This window comes from Scleropages formosus, chromosome 17, assembly GCF_900964775.1.
Source record: "Scleropages formosus chromosome 17, fSclFor1.1, whole genome shotgun sequence".
In the NCBI taxonomy this organism is placed as follows: Eukaryota; Metazoa; Chordata; class Actinopteri; order Osteoglossiformes; family Osteoglossidae; genus Scleropages; species Scleropages formosus.
In genome coordinates this window covers 12,503,042-12,524,482 of record NC_041822.1, presented here as the reverse complement: position 1 = coordinate 12,524,482, position 21,441 = coordinate 12,503,042, and the positions used below count along the sequence as shown (strand labels likewise).

Below are 21,441 nucleotides of genomic sequence, written 5' to 3'. Positions count from 1 at the left end.
ATTCTCCCGTGAACTTTCTAAATGATCTTTTCCCTCAGCTGTAAGACATTATGATAATCTGGCTGCGTTAACATGGATTTCAAGCCATTACTGTGCTGCTACATTACGAGAAGACTCTTACATTCTTAAGTGACCCAAAACACTCAGCTCTTTAGGACTTTGTTTTGTAAATTTAATGTGTCACACTGCCCTTGGTTCATGGTACGCTTGTCCCAGTGGAACGTGGTACAGCTTTCAGCATAATGACCTTAGTTTACTGTGATGGGAAACAATGAATGTTCTTTTCCACTTTTATTAAACAAAATTACTAGAAATGCAACACCTTAAGTTAACTGGCTGTAACATGGCGACACAATTGCTATTAAAAACATATAAATGCACATTTGGTAATCTGTATCATCATGGGAAATTAATACATTTTGTCATACACCACTTAACTATTACTGTACTGTATTAAAAACAGTGTTGTTAACCCTTATATTACTACTTTTGTTACAAACTACATTACTATTATTATTATATTATTTAATCCAATGTCTAGTTGAATTTTTCACAACTCCTTGAGCAGACATTTAAGCTGGCAGCCAGTGTTAGCTTCATCTCTCCTGCTTGGTAACGCAGAATGTTTGTAATTCAATACTATATTTCTGAGAGCTAATGATAATGCGACGTATAAAATTTAATAGCTACTTTCATACGGAGAATCTGTAGGACATAGGATCTTACTGATATGAGTACAAACAATAAAAGATGCAACCATATCGTTCTGAGGCAGTAGGATAAAGTACTGAATTTAAGATTAAAGATTACAAATGTTTATTTAAAAAACAGGAAAATACTAAAACAAATATATACAGAACATATAAAAAGCCATTTCAAATATATTACACATCTAATGTGAGAAATATGCACAGAAAAGAAAGACAGCTTGTATAAAAGTGACTTTTTACAGGAGAGGATCTTTGAATGATCATTAAAACCATGCTCATTAGGAAAATGTGGCACAGCTGGATATACCAAGTGGTTAAGGTAGCGCATTTCTGTGAGAAATCATGTTTTGTTGTTTTCTCACATGGATGAGCTTTTATGACACAAGTTAGAAATGGATCAGAAACAACTGACCTAACTTTGTCACGATGACTTGCAGAAAATTCCAGCTATACCAAACTCTTTTTACAACACACTAACACACATATTGACTATCCATATTTATGGGCTGTATATGGTCGTTAGCTATATCAATACGAGTGTGTGGTAAAACGGTTAATAATATTATGAACCTGAGGCTGAGAACAGTTTTCATCAGTTTCAATCAGAAAATAGTCAATCAATCAGTTTTTCTGGGACAGCTCTAAGGAGTCTTCCTGGAAAGAGCCTGAACTGGCTGCCAACATGGTGCGCCTTCTGGACAGGTCCACTGTGGAAAGCTGGCACACCTCCTTGCGGGACAGCCTCACTGGAACCAACTCACACCTGCATCCATCATCCTCGCCCTCCTTTACGGATCTGTGCAACATCCCGTCCACCGGCTTTTGGTTCTGTGTTTGACTGGAAGGGCACTGCGTGATCTGGCAGTCCTTCACTAGCTCTTTGAGCTTCTTCTTCAGCTCTCGACTTGTCATCTTGTAGAAGAACAGGTCCTTCTCCAGCTGCTGTATTTTGGCCTCGTTCACTTTCATGCTCTCCGTAATGCCACCACTGGGGCTCCCTAGAGAACAGAGATACATTCAAAGTTCTTCAGAAACATTCATCTGCAGGTCTGCAACAACATGGGTTTTCTCGCTCCCCTTGTTAAACGCTGTTCTTCAAGTGTTAACTTCCCAAACTTAACACTGGAAGAAAAGGCTAGGCTGGTTAATTTCACGAACCAGTTGATTCATTTAAACCCTGATTGCATAAATAAAACAGAACGGGCCGCAAGGGCAGGATGTGAGACACCTTGCCATAGCTGACACCGCAAATGCAAATCAGCAGAGATCAGCTTCCGGTCTTAAATCACCTTGGAATTGCTGCAGGAGCTGTTGCATGCTATGCTGGTGCTCCCTCTGCTGCTCCGTGAGACGGCGATCTGCGTCCAAGGCCAGGCGCTGTAAGGCAGCCTCAAGTTCCCTCACAACGCCTTCCTGCTCGACAGCCTGGAGCTCCAGCTCTTCACAGCGCAGCTGCAGTCGTCGCTCCGCCTCTCGCAAAAACACCACCTAGAAACGGAGAAAGGAAAAAATAAATTTATTCAACAGTTGAAATTAAATGACATATATATTTCTAACTTCTGTTGTACAGCTGTAGGCTTTCTAAAACAATAATTACGAACATAAAAGTATAGTGCAGTTCCTTGCATGACTAGGCTAATGGAAGGGGGTCTGGTTATGTGACTTACTTTAATTTTAGTAATATCTAAAATAACCTTAGCAATAGTAATAGTAATCTTGTTATACGTAAAAGGCTATAACTGAACACAGCATGATATGACAAAATAAGACAATATCAATATTTGTATACTACTAATGCCTACTACCCCTCTTGGGGCATAGGCCGTCAACAAGGGCTCTCCAGGCATCTCTGTTCTGGGCCAGTTTTTCCAGTTTTCCCCAGGTGTGGCCCATCCTGTTGGTTTCTGCATCCAGGTGGCGTCGCCATGTGTTTTTTGGCCGGCCTCGCTTCCTCTTGCCTTGGGGGTTCCACGTGAGGGCTCTTCTTGTAGTGTTTGAAGCTGGCTTTCGCAGAGTATGGCCGATCCATCGCCAGCGTCTTTGCAGGATATCATCTTCAACTGGTTGTTGTCCTGATCTCTGCCATAGCTCTTGGTTGCTGATGATCACGGGCCAGTGGATCCTGAGAATCTGTCGCAAACAGTTGTTAAGGAATGTCTGTATCTTTTTTGTGGTGGTGATGGTGGTCCTCCAGGTTTCTGCTCCGTAAAGTAGGACTGACTTTACGTTGGAGTTGAAAATTCGGGTCTTGATCTTAACTGTCAGAACTCTGGACCCCCACACGTTCTTCAGTTGCAGGAAAGCTGCCCTTGCCTTGCCTATTCTGACTCTGACGTCGACGTCTGTCCCACCCTGCTTGTCGATTATGCTGCCTAGGTAGGAGAAGCTGTCCACCTCTCCTAACGCTTCACCATCAAGTATGATTGGAGAGTCCTTGCCTGCATTGACCCTCAGTATCTTGCTTTCCCTCTGTGGATGATGAGACCTACTCGTGCTGAGTTCTCTGCCACAGTGCTGATCTTCTCCTGCATTTGTTGGTGGGTATGTGAGAGAAGGGCGAGGTCATCTGCAAAATCCAAGTCATCCAACTGTTCCCAAGGTGTCCATTGGATCCCAAGTCGCTTCTCAGCTGTGGAGGTCTTCATCACCCAATCAATCACAAGCAGGAACAAAAATGGTGACAGGAGACATCCTTGTCTAACTCCTGTTCGCACCTGGAAAGCGCTAGTGAGCTGCTGACCATGCACCACCCTGCAGGTCATCCCGTCATAGGAGTTCCTGATGATGTTGGTACACTTTTCTGGTATTCCGTAATGTCTCATCAGCTTCCACAGGGTGTCTCTGTCTACACTGTCAAAGGCTTTCTCATAGTCAATGAAGTTTATGTAGAGTGGTGAGTTCCATTCTATTGACTTCTCCAATATAATACGCAGCATGGCTATTTGATCTGTGCAGGATCGCTCTTTCCGGAATCCTGCCTGCTGGTCTCGGAGCTGTTGGTCAACTGTGTCCCTCATTCTGTTGAGGAGGATCCTATTAAACACCTTGCCTGGAACCGACAAGAGTGTTATGCCTCTATAGTTGGAGCAGCTGCTGAGGTCGCCTTTCTTTGGTAGCTTGATGAGGTATCCCTCCTTCCATTCTGTTGGGACAAGTTCTTCCTCCCAGATTTTCTTGAAAAGGGGGTATAGCATCTCTACTGTGGTTTCGATGTCTGCTTTCAATGCCTCTGCTAGAATGTTGTCACGTCCTGCTGCCTTGCCAATTTTCAGCAGTTTGATGGCCTTACGGATCTCCTCCCTGGTGGGCTCCCTGCAATCGATAGGCAGGTCTACAGCAGCTGGCTGGATGTCTGGTGGGTCCTGCTCGTCAAAGTGCTCTACCCATCTTTTCTTCTGTCCCTCATCTCCAGTGATGGTCCTTCCCTCCTTGTCCTTTACAGGCCTTTCTAGTTTGTTAAACTTTCCAGACAGCTTTTTTGTAGTGGTGTATAGATCTTTCATATTCCCTTGTCGAGCTGCTTCTTCAGCCTCAATAGCCAGAGAGTCAAAGTATTTATTTTCATCAATCTTGATGCTCCTCTTTATACTTTTGTTGGCCTCCCTGTATGCTTCCTGTGCTCTGGCTTTCTCGGCCCGTGTACGGCTGTTGTTAAGAGCTAACCTCTTTTCCTTCCTTTCCTGTATCTCCTTCATGGTCTCCACTGAGATCCACTCCTTGTGGCTGTATTTCCTGGGGCCTAGTACTTCCTGGCATGTTTTTATCATTGCCTCCTTCACTGCCTTCCATTTCATATCAATAGTCTCCTCATCCAGAAGCTCCTGCAGAGCCTGGAACTTGTTGGTGAGGGTTAGTCTGTATTCCTCTAACTTTGTCGCCTCCTTGAGAAGGGCGGTGTTGTATCTCTGGCGTTGGTTTGTCTCTCCTGTCCATGTCTTCTTTAGCTTGAGCCTGAGGTGAGCCACAAGGAGATGATGGTCTGAGGCAACATCTGCTCCTCGCTTGGCGCGTACGTCCTGCAGGGATCTCCGGAACCTCCTTGTGATGCACACATGGTCTATCTGGTTCTCTGTAGATAGATCCGGTGAAACCCAGGTTGCCTTATGAATCCTTCGATGAGGGAAGATGCTTCCGCCAATGACCAGGTTGCTTGTGGCACATAGGCTGACAAATCTTTCTCCATTGTCATTCATCTCACCTAGTCCTTGCTGCCCCATAATCTCCTCATAGCCCCTGTTGTCGCTACCAATCTTGGCATTGAGGTCTCCCATGACAATGGTGACGTGTCTTCCTGGCAAACTCTGGATGACGGTCTGCAGTCTGTTGTAGAAGTCCTCCTTCTGCTCTTTATTGCTGTCATTAGTTGGGGCGTAGCACTGCACGACATTCATGCTAATCCTTCTCATCTTAGTTCTAAAGGTTGCTGTGATGATGCATGGTCCATGGGCCTCCCATCCGGTAAGAGCTCTCTGGGCTGTCTTATTTAACATCAGAGCCACACCTTGGGTGTGGGGGGCGTTGTCTTCCTCGTGTCCTGAAAACAGCAGCATCTCTCCTGATGATAGCCTCTTCTGGCCTGAGCCAGTCCACCGTGACTCGCTGATTCCCAAGATGGTGAGTCTGTAGGCCCTCATTTCTGCGGCCACCTGTGCCGCCTTTCCAGCTTCGTACATGGTCCTCACATTCCACGTCCCGATATTAAGGGTGGCCTTGGTTGAAAGGATGGTGATCGGCTGAGCAGCTTCCAGATGCTTCTGGCTTTCACTACTCCGCGCCATAAGACTTCCAGCTGGAAGTCCATCTTCGCCCAAGACCGAGATGTCTTGAGTACTTGTTGGCATTTCTGTAGCGGTGTGGGTTTTTTACGGGATGGGGTCGCTAGCCCCATGCCCAACCCTCCTCCTTTATCCGGGCTTGGGACCGGCAGGGGACCCCGAAGGAATCCCTTGGCGGAGGGATTTGTATAGTAATCAAATAACTAATAATACTGTACTTCTGTGCCACACCTCAAGACACTTCCTTACCAAATTTGCATTTATAATGAAATATTTTTATGTTATTAAAAAATATTGTCCAAGTAAATCATGTCATATATTGAAATAAAGTGATTAACAGTTTTTGTTCTGGCTATTTTGATGCACTGGATTCTTCAGTCATTTCTATACCTGGTTGAGCAAGGACATGACAGGTGAGGGGGCGCAGTTCTGGTCCAAAGGAAGCTTTTGTTTAATCCGTTTTTTTGCTCTTAACTACAATTCTAAAGCACATACCTGTATGATAAATCAATTCACCTTATATGTGAGGGATCGGTCTTTATGGGTGCTGATATATTTTGCCGTTTCAACATTTGTGCGATATAAGGGGCAGTAGGTGGTGCAGAGGTAAGAGCTGCAGGGCCTTGCACTCAAAGGATCCAGGTTTAAATTCCACCTGCTGCTGTAGTACCTGGAGTTGTGAACACCTGGATCCTTTGAGTTCACATAGACAACGGAAATAAACCATAAATGTGTAACTATAAAGTCAGTTACATAAATCATTGTGACAATGTGTGTTCTTTCAGGGAGCATGAATGAGGACGGATTTAATGAATGTGTCTAACTTGTGACAAATGTGTATCGTTTACATAAAGGGTGACTGGTGAAGGATAACACAAGGATGGGACATGGGAAAGTCTAGGAAGTGGAGAGAGCCAAAGAGTGCTAATTGTGAGGATCACATACCCTTTCACTCTTGGGGAAAAAGTTAAGTAAACAATGATGAGTATACTGTCCATCTTTGCAGCTTACGTGCACACACACCAACATGCAAGCATGGAACAACTGTATAAGCAGCTTTAATAACATGAATATCCTTACACTAGCATAAATAAAACTGTTATTTCACAATCACATAGAGATCATCCAGCGCCTAACAATTCTTAGTAACACTAGGAAGTGCCTCTAACAGCACAGTCTATGTGCTTTGGAGACTGACGTAAGTCTTCTTGGGGCTATTTCTTGATATCACAAACATGCATAAGTCAAATTATCTAAATGTCTCCATCCAAAGTGCCATGTCTTATGCCCTCTGCTTCTGAAGTAGACTCTGGACCAGCACAAACATGCAGTTGACACACACACACACACATTTTCGGAACCACTCGTCCCATACGGGGTTGCAGGGAACCAGAGCCTACGTGGTAACACAGGGCGTATGGCTAGAAGGGGAGGGGACACACCCAGGACGGGACGCCAGTCCGTCGCAAGGCACCCCAAGCGAGACTCGAACCCCAGACCCACCAGAGAGCAGGACCCAGTCCAACCCACTGCGCCACCGCGCCCCCTTTGCAGTTGACATGTGGTTGTTGATAATACATTCATTAATGAAACCACAATATTTAAAAAAAAAGCTAAAAATAATTTTTGCTACAAATATAAAATATACTGGCATTGTCATTATGGATAAAAACATCTTTTATTTTGGTTATTTAATTAATTTTAGGTGAAAAATTTTCATCTGGGAACTGATTTTTTTCATAAGAAATGTTAATTCAATCGCTTCACGGCAGAAATGCACTTACATTTACATTTATTTATTTAGCAGATGCTGTTCTCCAAAGCAACATACTGTACCCCTCAGAGAAAAATACAAATAATGCATTACATCAACAGAAGGAGAGACTTGGATGCAGACAAGTGATTCTAAGGTACAGTTAACTTGATTCCACCATATGAACCATATTATACATGAACACAAGTAGCTGCATAAAGGTTTATCTATTAATGAGATAAATTAGAATTAATTAACCTTGTTATTCAAGTCATTGGGTTAACATGTAACTACTATATGTCACTATAAAACAGAATAGTCTGTGTCTGAACATGAAGGAAACTGTCAGCATAATTATTTAATTCACCAATGCCTAAAGATGCTCAACACATGTTACCTATAGTTACTGAATTATTGAAATAATATTGTATTTTGGCACCTCACTTCATAAAACCAACATCTTTTTGTAGTTTGGTGTCAGCACATGCACCTGTAAATTTTGGACCATTAAAAAACACAAGTGCTTTTGATAAAACAGTAAAGGTACAGGTCTTTTTAATAAGGATCTATACCAATAAAGTTACCACGTCTGAGAGGCCAGGGCCTTTGACAGTACCGCTGCACAAATACTGTAAGTGATTAACTCAGTGTCACATTCTTTAGGACTCTCTTAAGCCACATACCTTGTTGAAGTACTTAAGGAGCAGAGCCTTGACCTGTGGGTAGGAAAGGGTGCAAAGTTTTCCCATGATGTCAGTGGAGCAGGTAGCCTGAGACGTATCCTTCAGCAGTTTCTGGGCACTACTGATTGTGTGGTTTTTGTACTCGATGGCAGCATCGAGAGCCTCCAATCCCTCCTCCAGCTGGAACAGAGTATGTTCTTCCTGTAGGAGAAAAAAATGTAGCTTTTAAATTGATTTATCCACATTTTCAATCAATTTCATTATGTTGGATCAGGGCCTACGCCTATTTTATGGAAATGTGACCAGGTGGATTCAAGTCTCAGCCAGCTAATCAAACTTGGAGGGAAAAAACTCCTGACTCCCTACAGGCGTGAACAGAATAATGGAAATGTCTAACAACATACTAATAACAAGGACCTACTTAGAAGCAAGGCCTCCATTTAACTTTCAGAAGAGCTCCAAGTCACCTTGGAATACTGTCATTAAAAAAAGCACTGCGGTGCACCTCGTCCTGTAAAACTTCTTCATATTCTATGACCATTGTAACAAAACACAACTGGCGACCACTGCTGTTCTTTTCCAATGCAGTTTGTCCATGCTTGGCATATGCTGTCATTATTGTTGACACCTTCCCTTGACCCACTGGGGGGAAATGATGCATTATATCAACAGAAGGAAAGACTTGGATGCAGACCTGTGATTTCTGCAGTTGCTGATGCACCATTTGGCCTCTTTGGAACTTTGCAAGTTGATTTATGTAGCTTTGAAAACTCAAATTTTATAGCTGACATATACTAATGACATATACTACTATGAGCAATCAATCTGGTATGTCTACCTACTGCAAATGGGTTTGTAACTGTGATTAAGTTACCTCAAAGTTTAACTCACTTTTCATGTGGTGTTTCCATTACCTGGTCCACCCCTGCATCCCTACAGGTTAAACTAGGTAGTAAATACTTGATGCAGAATGAGAACTAGTACAAATCACATCCACCTACAACTGGCATGAAGGTTTATGAAAGAATCAATGAGTAGTTACTGCATCCTTCACATATCCTTTATGACAATGCCCCTATAATTTAAACCACCGTTATATATAAAGTGTCCTAAATAGTCAGTCAAAGTTTTAGCAGAAATAAGGAGGGTAATGACGTGTGAGAACTAGCCTGGTGCTGATATTCCACCATGCAGTGCTGTTTGATACTTTACAAGTGTACCTCAGGAGTGAGCACGCTGCCATCTTTCAGCTTCAGTTCCAGACTGTCCCTCCTCTTGTGCAGACGCTCCCTCTCCTGCTGAAGGCTATCCAGTTCGCAGGACAGGGAGGCCCTGACTTCCAACGGACTGCCCTGTAGTTGGGCATTTTTTTTCTCCAGTTCCTGGTCTACTGTGGCCAGGCGAGATGAGACCTGGAGCAGATCCCTATTCAGAGCCTGACCACAGGAGGTGAATATGGGTAATAGTCATGTTTTTAACCAAAATGGCATGCTCCAATACTGCTGAGTAAACAGCTGTTACAAGTATGTATATACAGCACTGCATTGACTACTGGTCCATGCTGCATTTCTGAAATTACAATTGCTCCACATAGACGTACTGGCTACTGCTCAACCCTGCTATCATGAGGGCACATCTCACCTGACTAGAGCGCATTTTCTTCATCTCAAGGTGGCTCTTCTCCTGAAAAAAGGCCTCTCTGCGGCTGATAATCTCCTCCCTCTGCCTGAGCTCTTCCTGCAGCTCAGCCAGAGTCTTTCTCTGCTGTAAGACCATCTCTTCTGCTTGGTCGAGCCATTGACGCTGCTCCTCTAGTCTCTGCATCAAGAGGGAGCCATTACTGCATCATAACACAACTGTTAATCTACAGCTGGGGCCTGCAACACCTTCCACAGTGGCCACTTGGGGAGAATTGGCAAGAGAAATGTACAGAAAGGCTTTTTTTTTTTTTTTTTTAAAAAAAAAATAAAGCATTGATACCCAACAAGAGTCTTAAATGGTTTGATGCTACTATGCTATATTTGGTGCTGCAAAATGGTTAAACAAGAAAGGAGAACAGCAAATTCCTGAGGGGGAAAAAGTGCCTGGAAAACTTAAAACTGGCATTTTCAACCTATTTCAAAAATCCAGAACGTTAAAGGCACTTCCTTGGGATTCAACAGACATTTGGAAATTGGCCATTTCCAGATTTCTATTTTAATGGTTGGTTTCATCTGCCTCTGCAACTCAGTATTTTTTTTCCAGAGCTTTGATCAAGCTAAAATATAGATTCTGGACATGAACGTAGAGGCGAAACTCAGATCTGAGTTCAGATAGAAAAATTGTTGGGCTTCACAGATATTTTCTCGGACAATTGAAAAACCTTGATTCATTCATAATGACATCTAGAAGACATTTACTTATGTTCAAGCTGCACGAAATTGCGTGTTTTTATTATATTTGTACATTACATTTGGCTGATCATGATTTGTGCTACCCTTTACTATCTATTACTTTGCCGTTTTATGTTCATAGCTATGTTAAGACTACTGGAATCAATACAGATTGTAGGTGGTGTGGTTTGTTGGTGAGTTAGGCTTGGTCTGTTGATTTGGCTTTGTTGGGTTTGTTTGATGGTTTTTTGTGTTGGTGGTTAGCCTTGGTTTGCTTTTTTGGTGGTGGATCAGATGTGGTTTGTTGGTTTGGTTTTGTTGGTGGGTGTGGTTTGCTGGTTTTTGTGTTGGTGGGTTAGACTTGGTTTGTTGGTTTGGCTTTGGTGGCTGTGGTTTGATGGTTGGTTGTTAGGCTTGTTTGTTGGCTTGGTTTTGTTGATGGTTGTGAGTTGATGTGTTAGACTTGGTCTGCTTGGTTTGATGGTTAGTTTTTGTGTTGGTGGGAGCAAGCTTGGTTGGTTTCTGTTGGCGGTTGACTTGGTCTGTAGGTTTGGCTTTGTTGGGTGTGGTTTGGTGGTTGGTTATTGTTAGTGGGTTGGCTGAATGGCTGGTTTGTTGGGTTAAGCTTGCTTTAGGTGTTTTGTTGGTGGGTGTGGTTTGGTGTTTTGTATTGGTGGGTTAGGTTTGGTTTGGTTATTTGTTGGTGGGTTAGATCTGATTTGTTGGTTTGGTTTTTGTTGGCGGGATTAGTTTCGGTTTGGTGGGTGGGTTAGGTCAGTTAAGCATCTTGGTTTCAGGGCATGAAGATGTATGTTGGCTATGCTGGGTGTTGTTCTCTGTAGTTTCAGGTTGGTGGTTGGACTGGGTCCTTGTGTACAGCCGTTGAAAAATACGCACGGGGTATAACATCTTTTCCTGTGTATTTTGAATGTATATAAATGAACGTAAAGTACTAAAGAAATTGTGTACCTGCTCTTCCAAGTCTTTCAGTTCCAAATTGTTACCATCAGTTGTTTCCTCTGTGTTCTCTGAGAGTGCTTCCTTCTGCTTATCAAACTTCAACTGCAGCTCCTGCAACACAGCGAGAATTCTTCCTGAAGCAATGCCATCAAATGCCATTTACCAAACTTTCTTACTGAACTAGTAACACTGAGAAGTCCGAAAACCAAGCATTACATGTTTCATACGTCATGAAAACACATTTTCATGGTCACCAAAACAAAGGTACAGGTAGCGTAATTGATTAACGAAAGCTTAAGTAGTTCCAAGTTCCAAGTAGGGCTACTGTTTAACCCCTGTACCGCTCCAGTAAAATATGCAATTCTTGGCTACAACACTAGCCTGCTTTAAATAAAATCATCACCTAAGAAACAAAATACTAATAATAGTACTCAGTCATTTTAAACCCAGTTCCTCTCTTGCAATGTGATTCAGATTTTAAGGTCTGGAAAACACTGAAAAAGGTGATGTAATATAGTGTGTGAGAAGGGTAATGCAAATACGCTTTATGAAAGCCTTACCCTGATTCTCTGCTGGTCCCTGGTGATGTCTGCCTGCAGGCTCCTCCTCCTATCTGCCTCCTCCCTCAGCTGCTCCTGCAGCCGCTCACTTTGCCTCCTCATGTAGTCCACACTGAGCTCCATCTCCACACGACTGCGCTCGCTCTGGGAGGACAAGGCAGTCAAAGCCTGTGCGTCACACTGGTCCTGCAAGGCCAAGGATACAAATGCACACGGTCTCACCTTCACCTTTAGAGAGACGTATACATCTCCTCCTTAGGAGTACACACTCACAGTCAGTTCTGCCAAAACAGGTATTATAACTATGTGATTTGGATATATCGCAATGAAGAAATTAAACGTAAATACAATTTACGTTAAAGCAAACTTTAACGCAATTTGAGAATCACACGATCCCATTTGCAAAGTTCTAACTTGCACCACATATCTCTTGCATTTAGTGTTTAATTTCGGCCTACTTTATTACATTTATTAAACACGGTTAGCCAAAGTGTTGAGAGTGTAAAACAGCTTTCTGGCAGTGCAAGGACTGTTGGAGGTATTAAAAGAGAGGCTTTAATTAAGCATTTACCAGAACAATTCTGACTAAGTACCATACTTAATAGTAGTGCTCAGGATACAAACCCATGTCCTTCACCACTTATGTTATCTGCTGCTCCATTTAGCGGTACACAGACACACTCCATCACAAAGGACCTTGAACAGGCACTCAGTCTTTGTCAGTAAGGGACATACACAGTCACTGGAGTAGAAATAATCACAATAACCTGTCCTAATTGCAGTGACACATGAAAACATATCAAGAAAGCACCAAGTGGATGTTACCAGCATTCTGATCTACTGGGAACATGCTTTCATGCTTTCAGTGTACACGGAGGCGTTTTACCATGTTGCAGGCATTCTCTGAGCTTCCCTGGCCCTCACTGTGGCGTCTTTGTCTGTTTCTGCCCTGTTCGACCTCCTTCTCCAGCTGCGAGATCTTCATTGCGTAGTGTCTGTTCACAGCCTGCGCGTCCTTCCCTAGATCAGACAGGACACACGCAACTTACAGTGCCATACACCAACATGCAAACATGCACCTCTTTCACCATCTGCATGCCCATGCAGACACAGCTGTATGCCTCACACACAAATCTCATGCACACATTTAAATACAGCTCATCTGTCACCAGCCAATGCGTCGGCACTACACTAATCAAGAGGGAAAAACTAACACATTTGCATAGCTAAAAACAGAAGTGTCACCTAGTCAGAAAATCTATGAAGCACCCTGGGTTAACAGGTGATTCATAACTTTAGATCGTCTCCTCACGTATGATAGAATTACTTCATTGAATTTTGTTTTTTAGGGTACAACATTACCAGTTTTAACCAGTTCTTTGATGAGATCTTCCTTTAGACGGATGTTGAAGTCAAGCTCCTTGATCCTCTGCTGGGCATGACAATAACGTAGCTCTGCTTCCTTTAAGTGCTGCAAGTGCACTGTTTTACTGCTCCTCAAAGCATGCTCTTCCATGGAACCGTCCGCAGTGTCGGGATTTGATCCATAGCAAAACTCAACATGCTCTGTCATGAGGCAAAGTGCGGAGGAAAGGTTATACCCTCCAAAGCTAAGAGGTTTGCATTCTTCTATCCAACAAAGACTGCCACCTCTCAATCAGATTAAAATGTGCTCACTATGGATAAGTCAACTCGAGCGCCTGTTAATCTAGACTGAATCAATTCGTACGGCACATGGGCTGTTGGCACAGAATTTGAAAGAAAACAACAAAACTTAGGCAAGTCCTAGTACTTGAGCTTTGGGTTGTGTTCGTTTTCATTAAACCTCAGATCCTAATTGCTTTACTGTTATTACTTTAGTTACATCAGCTGGTGAGTTGGGTATAAATCTGGCACTTTGGAGGCCCTGGAAGTGTGCCGGCTTGGCCATCCCTGTAATGGAGGAATAGGTAAGTAGAGTCTCTCGGGAAGTTGGTGTAGTGGGTGTACCTGCAGAGTATTCAACATGGCGAGGGATACCCCACTCCAGCGGCAGCTGTCTATCCACGCCATTTCCAGTGTGTGTATTCTGGCTGTGCCTACGGGTCCAGGTGCGGTTCTTGGAGCGCCTACCAGACCCAAAGGAACAGAGACTCATTCACTGGTACTGACTCATCAAAATAACTCACTTTCACACAACCACTCACTCCTTCCTTGTGTTGATTGTCATCACCCTGTTTTAGACAGAAACCTATCTGAACACTACTTCTAAAGTGCCAGTCACCTCAAACTTTTGGGGTGGTTCTTCTCTTCCTTATTGTTCTCTTCTGCAAAGTCAGTGGCCATGTCCTGGGTCAGTACTTCTTCATTCTCCTCAATCTGAGCTAGGAGTAACTGACTGCGAGTCTTGAAGGCTGCCACCACTCTTTCCAGAGAGTATGCTGGTGGACTAGTGTGTACCTACACACAGAGATACATATGTATAGAAATGCACATGTAAAGACACATACAAACATATACATAAATCTACATTAATTACTAGGGGGCGCGGTGGTGCAGCGGGCTTGGCCGGGTCCTGCTCTCTGGTGGGTCTGGGATTCGAGTCCCGCTTGGGGTGCCTTGTGACGGAGTCCCGTCCTGGATGTGTCCCCTCCCCCTCCAGCCTTACGCCCCCTGTGTGCGTGTGTGTGTGTGTGTACATTAATCATAAAGTGAGACGACGTGTTGGGCATGCAAAGCAGAACCGCACATTGCACCCCTATATGCTCCTAGTCTTTACTAAGGAGAGTATTCCCTTCTCTCCTGATTTCTCCATAAATAGCAATATTTGTAAAAACTCTCCTAGTTATCCAGAAAAATCCAACAGTGATCCATAAACAGCACTATACGAAGGTAATCTCATCCCAATGTCAGCCAGTGCTTCCTCTAAACACCATTCTTCTCTAACTGCAAGAAAACAAGGTATAGGAGGGAGTATTTATGTTTTCGAGGGGGTGCAGTGGCGCAGTGGGTTGGACCACAGTCCTGCTGTCCGGTGGGTCTGGGGTTCAAGTCCCGCTTGGGGTACCTTGCGACGGACTGGCATCCTGTCCTGGGTGTGTCCCCTCCCCCTCCGGCCTTACGCCCTGTGTTGCCGGGTAGGTTCCGGTTCCCCGTGACCCCGTATGGGACAAGCGGTTCTGAAAATGTGTGTGTGTGTGTGTGTGTGTGTGTGTGTGTGTGTGTGTATTTATGTTTTCCAGTCCCATCTATGTCCATGAGTGAAGGACTTACCTTCCGTTTGCCTGTTATGCCATGATTATGTGAATCTGTCAGCAGCCAGTTGGGTAAAGGGACACTGTGTGGTCTCTGCACAGAGTTCCCAGATGTCCCGACTTCCACAGGTACTTCAGAAGTGCAGGTCCTCGAGGTCCTGAGGTCACTTCTCAGTTGATTGATCAACATCTGTTGTTCCTCAAGTTTCTCATTCTGTAACATTATTAAAACATTAACTAAAACACGAAGAATACTGCAATCCTTGGGGGGAAAAAAAAAAAAAAAAAAAACATTGTTGCCATAACTGGTCAATATTCAGTAGTATTTGTACAACTGGAGTACACAGTCATTCGCTCACGATCAGTAAACACTTGTCCAACTCAGGGTCGCAGCGGTCTGAAGCCTATTCCAGAAGCACAGGGTGTAAGGCTGAGAATGCCAGTCCACCGCATAGCAGCCACACAAACACTTGGGCACTTACACATTCACAAACTGCTGGCAATTTAGTGACCAATTCACTTGAAACACAAGTCTTTGGACTGTGGGCGACAACCAGAGCATCTGGAGGAAACCCACGCAAACCAGGCCAAACATGTAAGCTCAACACTGAGTGATCTGGATTCAAACCTACTCCCAAACAGCCCCGGTGCTGTGAAGCACCAGGGTTACTCACTGTACCACCATGCTGCAAACTGAGTGGTATCTCCAGGTGGTCCCCAACTTACGATGGGGTTACGTTTCGCGAAACCCATCATAAGTCGAAAATGCATTTAATACACCTAACCCTACCGAAAATCATAGCCTAGCATATGTGCGATGGCCATTACGGACTTGCCGCCTTCATGCTGGGCAATTATCTTGGGTTTCTCCTCAACAGTAATTGCCCTCCTCTTCTTCTTCCCACCAGTAGCAGGAGACGCAGATGGGTGTTTCTGTGACCTTATGGATGCGCAAAACACAACGTAGATCGGGGGGTATCTATCTGTATAACGACCGCGTGACAGACCGGGAGATGCGGATTGCTGCCGCTGCCCAGCATCACGAGAGAGTATCACACCGCATATCAGTTGCCCGGGAAAAAAATCTAAATTCAACATTCGAAGTACGTTTTCTACTGCATGTCTATCACCAGCTCACCATCGTAAAGTCGAAAAGTCGTAAGTTGAGGAGCATCTGTATTTGTATATCCGGTGCAAAAAGTAATCAAACAGTAGTTAAGTTCCTTTGGATAAGAGTCATCCTAGAAATTCATCAAATAAATGACACACCCAGGTAATCTGAAACAATACTGAAGGTTACTTTGCACAAGTGTTATGAAAACACAAAATATTACCTCTCTGCAATGGATTCCAGTAAACAGCGCTTGTGAAATCCCCTCTTGACCATAAAATTGCTGAACTGCTTTCATCGCAAACGTCATCCGAGAATATGATCTCTTCCATTATCTCAGGAACACCACTTTCAAGTCATCGGTATTACTGGTGCTGGCAGACGCATTCCCTTGTTAACCTCACATCTATGTTGATCAGTCCGGCGTGACCACTTCGGTGTTACCGTCAGTTTTGGTTCAGAAGCTCTTTCAAGCCTCCTCCTGGGCATTCACTCCCAATGGTCTCACCTGCAGACGACTCCTCCTCCTCTCCTCCAGCAGAGCCCTGAAGTTCCCTTGGCGCTCCTGCTCCAGTTGGTGCACCTGCTCCTGCAGCTGCTGCAGCTGTTCCTCCTTCTGAGACAGTACCTGCTCATCTATGGACAAGGCATCCTAGAGACAGGACCGCACCCAGCAGCCACAGAAAAACAGAAAGAATTGAAAAATGTAAGAAGTATTAATTTCATTAATAAAAATATTCAAGTCTGACAATCCTCCGTCACATTTAGTTGGTTAATAGTGGTAAATTCAGACCTGCTGATAACACAGAACCCTAAGCCTATAAATAAGCAGGTTCTCTAATAGCTGCAAAAAGTAGTATGTTCTCTCACATTTCATGCAAACACAGAGCACGCGTACACACACACACACACACACACACACACACACACACACACACACACACACACACACACAACAGGACAGGTACCTGGCACTTTTTGAGATCTCGCCTGAGCTGCACAACAGTGATGTGTTGCGACTCTTCCCCTGCACCCTTCCAAGAACTGGGCTGATGAGTGGACTTCTGATTCAGCACCTTCATGTGTGTCTCCAGCCATTCCTGCAGGCGCTGGCTTTGCTCGGGGTTCATGGAGGGGTTCAAGGAAGAGTCTCGGAGTTCCAACAGTAGGTGAGCAGCATCTTCTGTGAGGTTATGGAGCTGGAGGAGCTCCTGCTGCTGCTTAGCCAACTGGTCTGCCAGGACTCGAGCCTTAGCTTGGCTTTGCTCCCGCTTGTCCCGAGAAACCTGACTGCCCCCTTCTCGGTCCCTCAACGCTTCCCGCAGCGTTCGCACCTCCAGCTCCAGCTCCCCCATTCTCTCCTGGCCTGGATCCCAGTTCACCACAGGCTTGTTCTGGATGGCACGGGCGCAGCTGGCAAACTTGAGCGAGCTGAGAGTCTCATGGAAACTGAGAGACGAAGGGCTAAGGCAGGTGATCATGACTGTCTGAGCATTACCACCCAAGGAGTCCCTCAGCAGACGGGTGATCTTAGAATCACGATAGTTCACATGCCCACGTTTGCGCGAGTCTCCCAGGGCACGGATCACGTTGCCCAGCGCTAGCAGCCCACTATTGATCTGAGCCGACTCCTGGAGGCGCTGGCCCGTGTTGCCTGTCCGGGCAACCCGCTCTGACCCTGCCAGGTCCACCAGGTGGAACTTGGAGGAGAGGGTGTGGTTGGCCACAGGGTTGTGCTGAGTGAGAGAGATTGTGAAGATGGCGTGGGAGCGGCTGGAGCGCTCATTGACCTGGGTGGTGCCTGTGCGACGTACTGCGTTACCTGCCTCCAGCACACCGAGCAGCTCATCAGCTGATTCCACCACAGTCTCCCGTGCTCCAACCAACACTGGCACACAGTGGAGAATATCTTCAGAACAAACTGACACCTCTGTCACTACAGCTCACCCAGTGAAGGAATCCTCTGAGCAGACATCTATATTCTATAATCAACCCCACAGCTACACAATCAGAGCTTAGCACCTTTGAGATCTTGCATTCTTTATCCAACCCTCCTCACTGCAGCTCATATAAGACAAACTGCGTAAGCAAAGAGATGCATCTTCATATTTTAACAAAGGACTCAATTCCGTTATTAATACAGTCGTCCCCCCTTATCTGCAGGGGATATGTTCCAAGACCCCCAGTGCATGCCTGAAACCGTGGATAATACCGAACCCTATGTATACTATGTTTTCTTCCTATACAGAAAAAGAAAGAAAAATAAGGACCAATTCCCACGGCCTCATAAGTATTGATTTTTTAAATAAAGTTTTTTTATTTAATTTAAAAAAAAAAAAAAATTACTTTAACACAGTAGTAGGAATAGTAGGAGTAGGTCTGAACACCGCGACAGTCGATCTGATAACTGAGACGGCTACTAAGTGACAAACGAGTGGGTAGCATATACAGCATGGATACACTGGACAAAGGGATGATTCGCGTCCCGGGCAGGACGGCACGAGATTTCATCACGCTACTCAGAATGGCACACGATTTAAAACTTATGAATTATTTCTGGAATTTTCCATTTTAATATTTTCGGGGTAACCGAAACCGTGGAAAGCGAACCCGCAGATAAGGGGGGACTACTCTACTGACATTTGATACTAGTGACAGCTGCTACTCCAACACACATTCAAAAAGTCTGGAAGGTGTGTCCACCACCAGGGACACGTGTTATTTGCTTAACGCTATCTGATGAAGCACAGACATGGAATGCCTCGCTAGAGTGTGTTTAACTGTGCTTTATACCTGTTTGCTCTACCTACCGGTATTGCCCTTATCTTCACGTATTTGAATGTCCTTTGAATATGTCTCCAGCTCCAAAAGGTCTCTCAGCTCCTCCTTATACACTTCAATATAAGAAGCCTTCACCGAAAAGTCCATGTTGTGTTTCTCAGAAATGCACTGGAAGATGTCCTGGACAGCACGAGGGATGATTCCTCTCTCTTCTTCGGCGCTGGAAACTTTTGGGAAAATCCAGTGAAAACGGAAAGGCAAGGGAGTGGGTTTGGGTTGGTATCAAAGATGCCAATGCAGCACACACAACTCCACATGGCATGGGACAAACCATCCTACTGTACTTCATCGGTGCAATGTCCTTTCCTCCGAAGTAACAAAGAAGTCTGAAACTATTTCCCAATCAGTACAACACATTTCTTTTGTTACTCACCAAAGTGTCCTGCGCCAATGGTGTACGTCTTTCCAGATCCTGTCTGGCCATATGCAAACACTGTGACGTTGTAGCCATCCATCAGAGAGGCCACCAGGGGTTTTACACAAGTGCAATAGACTTCATCCTGCTGGGCTTTTGGTCCGAAGGCAAAGTCAAATGCGAAGGCACGGTCCCGTGCTAGCAGCACCTGCGGAGCGCCGGGCACCACGCGCACACACACCTGTTGGTTCTGCAGGATCTCTGCAGGCAGAAGGGGTCTGATGCGCGTAGCCACCTTCACCTTCATCTCCCCTGTGAGTCCGCACACTGTTTACTGTTTCTAGCAAAAAAAACTAAAAAAAAAAAAAAAAAAGAGCACAGGACATAGAGAAGATGGTGAACTTAAGTGAAGACTGGGAAGATGAGAAAAACCCGTGTATCACTGATTTATCACATATACCGTATTGCCATATACCATGGTACCATACTACACACACAAAGCAGAGTACAATGAGTTCCCTACTTGCAAACTTAATTCAGACTGAGAATTGGTTCATTACTCAAAAAGGTCATAAGTTGAATGTGACACGGAGTGGCCTGGAGGCTTGCCATCAATTTTATATGCAGCTACTTCTGGAATGAGTGCTAGTAGAAAGAGTCGTATTGGACAAGTGACTGTTCTTCGAGAGTAAAGAAAAGCATCTCCTGCACGTATAAATGTAGCGTAAACGTAAGCAACGCGACAGATTCACGGGGGCTGGGAGGCAGCGTGAAGGTTTTTTTGAACAGGAGCAGCGCGGCAGACAACTCCTGTCCCGTTCGACAAGAGAGGAGACACGGCCTCTCTCTCCGGTGAGCCGGGATGCCTCGTGCACGTGCCTGCACCATTTAAAACCCCGACAGGAGTTTTCATAGCAAGCTGTAAAGAAAAAAAGCCCTACAGAGCTACACCGCGACGTTGGCGCTTACCTGCAGCTCACAAGATATTCACCGATACCCCGTGGATGGATGGCGTGGTTTCCAAGGCAAGGGAGGAGCAGAAGTGGCCTGCAAGTGTCCTCTCGGGCACATGTCTGGGAGGGTGCAAACGAGGAGAAACATGCAAACTCCACACACCCTGAACTGGATTCGAACCCCACACCTACCAGCAGCTCAAGAGATCTGTGAGCACCAGGCAGGCCAGCTGTACCTGCTGACAAGGGACAGCTGGTAGGGTAGTGGTTAGAGCTGCCGGCTTGGATCCACAAGCCGCAGGATCGAATCGCACCTCTGCTCTGGCTGTAGTACCCTTGAAGGTACTTTACTTAACATTACGATTACCCAGCAGCTAAATAAATACCCCGGTAAATAATTAGTCGCTTAAATAAATTTAATCTGTTCCTTAGGCTGGAGAATTTGGAGATCGCAGGTCCGAATTCCACCCGCCTGCTGTAAAATCCATCGGCAAGACAATGAATTTCTCCAAAAACAAATCGCTGTCGGTCGCCAAGTGCGGACAACAACTCGGAGGCGCCGTAGGAGGAGGATCATGACTCCCGATGAGCTGGGAGAAGCGGCACCGGCGCCCACCACCAGACCAGATCACCACTTACTTTGCGTACAGCACATGCCATGCCCATGGTCCGTGTCAAAAACATCATCGTGGCTCAAGGTGCGACTTCATTCCATATAAAATAAGGCTCCATAATCAATGCAATTGTGTGTTTTGTGCTGCACAGCACTGTAGCAACTGAGGAAGTTCGGCGTCGTTAACGTAACTCACCCACCCACCCAGTTAGTTACTTACGTTAGTTATGCAAAAATCAATGAGCACCAACTGTAATTCGGTACGTTTTAGAAAGGAAAATATTTCTCACCTTCAACGTGCCACTGCGCTGAAAGCGTAACGGTCCAAATAAAACACTTTACCGTTCCTTCCCCCGCTTCTAGACAAGCTTTTTGTTGTTCCACGGTTACCTAGCAACAATCGAACGTTGGGTTAGTCAACAAGAGCGTCATCACTCCGGTCAAGAGAGACCTACATAGAACCTAAACAGCGCAACAGTGCAACAGTGCAACAGCGCCCCCATCGTTGGCCTCCCGCGGTGC

General features: G+C 44.9%; 1 protein-coding gene across 1 annotated transcript; it reads right to left on the bottom strand.

Moving 5' to 3' along the window:
- Nucleotides 1–875: 875 nt before the first annotated feature.
- Nucleotides 876–20,376, bottom strand: LOC108938547 (kinesin-like protein KIF27). The gene is made up of 17 exons (XM_018759141.1): nt 20,323–20,376; nt 19,372–19,706; nt 18,968–19,165; nt 17,126–18,045; nt 16,666–16,809; nt 15,066–15,260; nt 14,077–14,252; nt 13,803–13,921; nt 13,176–13,379; nt 12,700–12,833; nt 11,814–11,999; nt 11,263–11,364; nt 9,563–9,739; nt 9,142–9,357; nt 7,922–8,122; nt 2,000–2,198; nt 876–1,708 (listed from the first exon to the last, which is right to left on the bottom strand). Exons 2-17 carry the CDS (start codon nt 19,658–19,660, stop codon nt 1,332–1,334), a joined length of 3,837 nt encoding a protein of 1,278 aa, XP_018614657.1. The 5' UTR covers nt 19,661–19,706; nt 20,323–20,376; the 3' UTR covers nt 876–1,331.
- Between the last annotated feature and the right edge of the window lie 1,065 nt (nt 20,377–21,441).